Below are 6,523 nucleotides of genomic sequence, written 5' to 3'. Positions count from 1 at the left end.
ACAAATTTGCATGAACGGTATGGGAATACACCAAAAAAATATTCTCCAAGCATGAATACCTTTACAAATTGCAGGGACGCAATATTGCTAATTCTGGTTGTGCCAAACATCTCCAGAGCCGGTGCTGTTGCCAATATGACCCTTGAAGAATACAAGAAGGCAACAGTAACGGCTACTGGAAAATCTTCAATTTTGGTCAAGAAGCACAAAACAGCGAAGGACTATGGGCCAGCTGAGGTATTGATTCGCCCCGAAAATAAAGTGCTCCTGGATACGTACGTCAATGTCATCCGTGCAAATGTGCCAGGCCAGAAAGATCCAGCAGTATTCATCCACTGGACTGGGACACAGTTCGATGCTACTGGTGGAATTAGTATCCAACTTTACAGTATTTTGAAAAAGTGTATTCCAGAAGTTTTTCAAGGAGACAAGAAAGCCAGTTGCACAATTATTCGAAAAAGCCTGGTGACTTTCTTTTATAAGGAATTTCCAGAAATGAAAGAAAAACTATCTAAATTAATGAAGCATAAAGTAGAGACTGCTGAAAAATTTTATAATACTAATCGAATGCGGGCTGAATGTGACCAGACATTCGACCTTGTTGAAAAGCATCTCTTCGGCGACTTCAACAACTATCTTTGCGAGGAGGAAAAACGGAAGGCTGGAGAATCGCAATCACGCAAGCATGAAAACGAAACGGAAATAGCAACTGATGACGATGATCCTGAGGATCCCGATTACATCGATGACTCTTTTTCCAGACCTAGACCAATAGCGTTATGGGACGATGAGTCGGAAAAAGAGTTAATCGATGTCTTCGGTGATCAGAACTATGAAAGTTGGTCTATGCCAATCATAGGTCTGAAAAAATCAGAAAGTAACATTTTGAAAAAGTTTGGTTCGAAACAAATTTACGACAAACTTCGGAAATTGAAGGCAACCGGAAAACTTGGTGGTGAAAAAGCTGATGAAGTGCCTTCAAAGAAAGCCAAGTTTTCCTTCTCGACGGAGCAAACTCTGATGATCCGTGATATGTTCAAAGGTTTGATTAATGGACGTGGCAGTGTTGTGGCTACGGATGTTATTGTTGAATTCAAAACAAAACCAGCAATATCGAGAGCCCTTTTTGAAGGCATTGACGACGAGGCAATCGTGAATAAGGTAAGATATGAACGGGCAAGAAAAAGGAAGAAAAAGTAATAAAATATTTATAGTTGCAAATACGAAAACAGCCGGTGAAGGAATTTCTTAAAACACACTTTTTTTATAAGAATAGTGTACTTTGGCTGAGGGTCTTAAGAACAAAAGTTGGTCCCAAGTTAAAAAAAAAGATTTTTGTCCTAAGAAACAACTTTTTTTTAATTCGATGTGTTTTTAAGTTTTTAAATCAAAAGTGTCTCATGTCTCGAGATAGCAAAATTTTGTTTTAAGCTCTTACACTTTTTAGTAATTGATTTTTAATTCAAATGTTATAACGTTTTTTGAGACTAGCTGATGTTTGATTTCCTCCTAATTAATATTTTCATTATTTGTCCGCATGTCGCTTATGGGTTTGCTTCAATTTCATTTTATTTATCAGTTTTGATTAAATTGAACAATTTAATAGTTTATTTTTCTCTTATTTCTCGTTTTTATGGTGTTTCAGTGGTTAATTAGCGTGTTCATCGTTATGAAATAAACTTTTATCGAGATTTTATAATTTTATGTTATGTTAATTTATTCAAATTTTAATATCATTTATCTACTTTTCATTTTTTGTCACCTTTGTTGAAATTTGCTAAAAATTTTGGGGAAAATGCTCTCATTTTTTCACCACTTTAAAAAGTCACTTCATAGACCGTTCTGAAAGTGTATCCAATCTTGTGAAAATATAGTTTTTGTTGAAAAAATTATTTTCTCAGTTAGTTCAAATTAGATTGAGAAATTAATAGTTTATTTTTCTCTTGTTTTTCGTACTTATGGTGTTTCAGTGCTTAATTAGCGTGTTCAACGTTTTTTGTCGAAATCTTATAATTTTATGTTAATTTATTCAAATTTTAATATCATTTATCTACTTTTCATTTTTTGTCACCTTTGTTGAAATTTGCTAAAAATTCTGGGGAATGCTCTCATTTTTTCACCACTTTAAAAAGTCACTTCATAGACCGTTCTGAAAGTGTATCCAATCTTGTGAAAATATAGTTTTTGTTGAAAAAATTATTTTCTCAGTTAGTTCAAATTAGATTGAGAAATTAATAGTTTATTTTTCTCTTGTTTTTCGTACTTATGGTGTTTCAGTGCTTAATTAGCGCGTGTTCAACGTTTTTTTGTCGAAATCTTATAATTTTATGTTAATTTATTCAAATTTTAATATCATTTATCTACTTTTCATTTTTTGTCACCTTTGTTGAAATTTGCTAAAAATTCTGGGGAATGCTTTCATTTTTTCACCACTTTTAAAAGTCACTTCATAGACCGTTCTGAAAGTGTATCCAATCTTGTGAAAATATAGTTTTTGTTGAAAAAATTATTTTCTCAGTTAGTTCAAATTAGATTGAGAAATTAATAGTTTATTTTTCTCTTGTTTTTCGTACTTATGGTGTTTCAGTGCTTAATTAGCGTGTTCAACGTTTTTTGTCGAAATCTTATAATTTTATGTTAATTTATTCAAATTTTAATATCATTTATCTACTTTTCATTTTTTGTCACCTTTGTTGAAATTTGCTAAAAATTCTGGGGAATGCTCTCATTTTTTCACCACTTTAAAAAGTCACTTCATAGACCGTTCTAAAAGTGTATCCAATCTTGTGAAAATATAGTTTTTGTTGAAAAAATTATTTTCTCAGTTAGTTCAAATTAGATTGAGAAATTAATAGTTTATTTTTCTCTTGTTTTTCGTACTTATGGTGTTTCAGTGCTTAATTAGCGTGTTCAACGTTTTTTGTCGAAATCTTATAATTTTATGTTAATTTATTCAAATTTTAATATCATTTATCTACTTTTCATTTTTTGTCACCTTTGTTGAAATTTGCTAAAAATTCTGGGGAATGCTCTCATTTTTTCACCACCTTAAAAAGTCACTTCATAGACCGTTCTGAAAGTGTATCCAATCTTGTGAAAATATAGTTTTTGTTGAAAAAATTATTTTTTCAATTAGTTCCAAATAGATTGAGAAATCAATAGTTTATTTTTCTCTTGTTTTTCGATGGTGTTTCAGTGGTTAATTAGCGTGTTCATCGTTATGAAATAAACTTTTGTCGAAATCTTATAATTTTATGTTAATTTATTCAAATTTTAATATCATTTATCTACTTTTCATTTATTTTTTTTTCAGTTGGTTGAAATTTGCTAAAATTTTTGGGATGCTTTCATTTTTTTCACACTTTTAAAAGCCACTTCATAGACTGTTCCGAAAGTGTATTCCATCTTGTGACATTTTGACTTTAAAAAATATCTGCATTGTTGAAAATACTGCAAAATACTAAATCTGCAATCATGGACATATTGGTTTGTAGAATTTTCAAAAATTCCCCAAAAGTGAAAAGAAAAGCCTTTTTGACGCTTGGGGAATTTCCCCAAATGGACCACAAGTGGTTATTTGGTAGAAAACACCTACAGGCTTCCTAGTAGTCCTTATGGCTTTAGTCCTAGTGTAATTTGTACTTTTCTACTTCCAATGACTGAAAATAGGTGCACTTCAGCCGCACAGCAAAACTCATTGAACCCTCAATCTTCAATCTTAGCCAAAAAAGGGCATAAAGACTTTGCAAAAATGCATTTCCTTCAATATCGAAGGCTGGACTTGTCCCCCGAACTATCCAAATCCAATAAAAAACAACAATGGCTCTGGTAAAAATGGGTTTTCAGAGCTGATTTTAAAAATTTTCATGTATTTTCTAAAAGTCTACAACCTTTTGTCTGGGATTGTGCAATACACTTCTTGCCTAAGATTGCGCCAGCATGAAACAGCGTGTAGAAATCGTAAGTTAGTTCTTTATTACACCCCCTTCTCACAAACCCACTGGTAACCCTTCCCACTCGAAAAATTGGCCAATATATCGTCCCCGGTGGAAAATTAAACCCCAATTTTCCTCCCCATCGAAAATTATCAAATAAATCATTCCTCACTGCAAAAAATCATGTTATTTTTACCATCCACATTGACTTACAAACAAAAGATTTTACAAAAAGTAAGGGAATGTCGATCCCCATCGAATTTCGGTCCGTTATTTCTACCCCCACTGACTGAAGAAATTCTACCGGGGCTGTGAGATTGGGGCGTATTATTTGTCAATTTTATTTAATTTCTTATTAGTTTCAATTAGATTGAAAAATGAATAGTTTATTTTTCTCTTGTGTCGTGTATTCAGTAGTTAATTAGCGTGTTTATCGTTATAAAATAAACCTTTATCAAATCTTTCTAATTTTATGCTAATTTATTCAAATTTTAATATACTTTTAATTTTTGGTCGGTTTTGTTTAAATTTTCTAACTTTGCCAAAGTTTTATGATTTACTGTATGTTTTAAATTATACTTCATGGAAATTAACTTCAGCTTTCTGCAACCTTTGTTAGAATTCGTTAAAAATTGCAAGAAGTTCTAGGGATGCATAAATAATGGATGTGATGTTTCACAAAATCATATTTTGATTAGTATTCAAAATCGGCCATATTTAAGCCTCATGTAAAAAATTTTCATGTAAAAGCATTTATCTTAACTTTAATATGCTTAATGTAACGAAACGATTATTAATTTTTAGGTTTTTTTCAAAGACTTGTGTAAATTTCCATTTCATAACTTATTAAAATTCATCTTCATTTATTTAAAGATAGCAGTAATTCATTCAAATTTTACGAATACTTTTGTCTTATCTTAATGAAATCCCTTGGACCAATATTATTCTAAATTAATTCGGTGCTATTAAATAATTTCAAAAAACATTGATCCTTTTGTTTTCTTGGAATACACGTTTTTTATAAGAGTATTCAATTTTTTTGAAGCCTTCGGGTGGTCTTAACTTTTTTCGACATTTAACTAAATTTTTTAAAATTTTTTTTGAAGACTCCAAACTGCTCAAAATGACTGAAAATGACAAATAGGAGTGATTTGAAGTTGTTTTGACCATAAAAAATTTTTATCAGGGGTCTCATTAACCCTTAGACTCCATGAGACGCGTTTTCGCGTCCTGAAACAGCCAAAATACCAAGTCCCAAAGGTTGGGTCCCAGGTCCCTAGGACTTGATTTAAAGGGGCATAAACCGAATGCTTTTTGAAAGAGTATAAAATTACCTTTCCAATGGTACCAAAACGAGTGTCTAAATCAAAAGCTACAAGCTTTTACGCCATTTTGAATTTTCAAGTTTTAAAAAAAAAATCATTGAAATTTTTCAACTTTTTCAAAACTACTGCGCGCTCAAAGGGTTAAGCCTAATATTTTTTTCTTATAAAAAATTTGGAGTTAGTGTTGTTCTGATTAATTTTGGTATTTTGTGGATCTTTATTCTCTGGTGTGCTCCATTCCTAGTCACGGCGAGTTTTGGAAGGTTCAATGTGTGTTTTACAGACCCGTCTGTAAAGTATCAAACAACCATTTAACCAAATATTTCAAGCGTTTTTCTAGTTTCTACCTACCTACCTACCTCTAGTTTCTACCTTAATCCAAGCAATTAAGGGAATTTTCCCCAAAGTTATTAACTTCAATCAGTCAGAGTAGTGACTCATTCGACTGTTTCTACTTTCTGGTCTGTAAAATACCAACCATGCAGATACAATCAGGGACAAAATACTTGGCACAAAAGGGAAATTCACCGGGGTGTTTTGAAACCACAATCGATTTGTAAGTGCTCTAAAGTAGGTTCGAAGGGTAGAGTTTTAACTCTGAGTTTTAACGCTAGGGTTAAGACTTAGGACCTTAGGATCTGAGGATCCAAAAGTTTAAAAATGGTCCAGTAGGGCTTGAAATATAGCCTAGAAACCAATAAATCCCTCCCAGATCGAAATAATCGTTGAAATCAAGTTGAGGGCCTGAAATTGACATTCTCGCTCGAACTTCAATTTTCGAAAAATGGTAAATTAGCCAAAAGTGCAAATATATTATGGCACGGATTGTCTCAGAAACTGAAAAATGCCAAATTCTGCTCAGCGGGGGGGTCTAATCTTCAATTTCAGTCATTCAGCAATTTTCGGGGCTCAAAATCCCTCTTTCGTCAATTTTAGGGGCTAAAACTTGAAAAAAAGTCAAAATGTTCTGAAATTTTCACCTTTTTGACTTTTCGTAAATTGCACCTTTTCAAAAAGTTAAATATTTCACAAAAAAATGATTTTGACCTAATGAAAATGCCTCAAAATGGTCGGAAAAGGGTTATTTTTCACATTTAAGGGGTTTTCTCCTAATTTTAGACCCCCCGCAGAGCAGAAATCGGCATTTTTAATTTTCAAAGACAATCAGGGACAAAATACTTGGCACAAAAAGGAAATTCACCGGGGTGTTTTGAAACCACAATCGATTTGTAAGTGCTCTAAAGTAGGTTCGAAGGGTAGAGT

The 6,523-nt window shown here is 32.4% G+C and overlaps 1 protein-coding gene across 1 annotated transcript; it reads left to right on the top strand.

Moving 5' to 3' along the window:
• LOC136812553 (uncharacterized) lies at positions 1-2,281 on the top strand (the record flags this gene model as incomplete). The annotated part of the gene is given in 1 exon segment (XM_067069079.1): positions 1-2,281. A coding segment is annotated over 1 exon segment (1,200 nt), but the record flags the coding sequence as incomplete, so codon positions are not given.
• Positions 2,282-6,523: the final 4,242 nt, after the last annotated feature.

Source organism: Clytia hemisphaerica, unplaced genomic scaffold, assembly GCF_902728285.1.
Source record: "Clytia hemisphaerica strain Z4C2 unplaced genomic scaffold, Clytia hemisphaerica genome assembly, whole genome shotgun sequence".
Classification (NCBI taxonomy): domain Eukaryota; kingdom Metazoa; phylum Cnidaria; class Hydrozoa; order Leptothecata; family Clytiidae; genus Clytia; species Clytia hemisphaerica.
The sequence above is the reverse complement of the archived record's forward strand: the minus strand, read 5'-3'. Positions and strand labels throughout refer to the sequence as shown.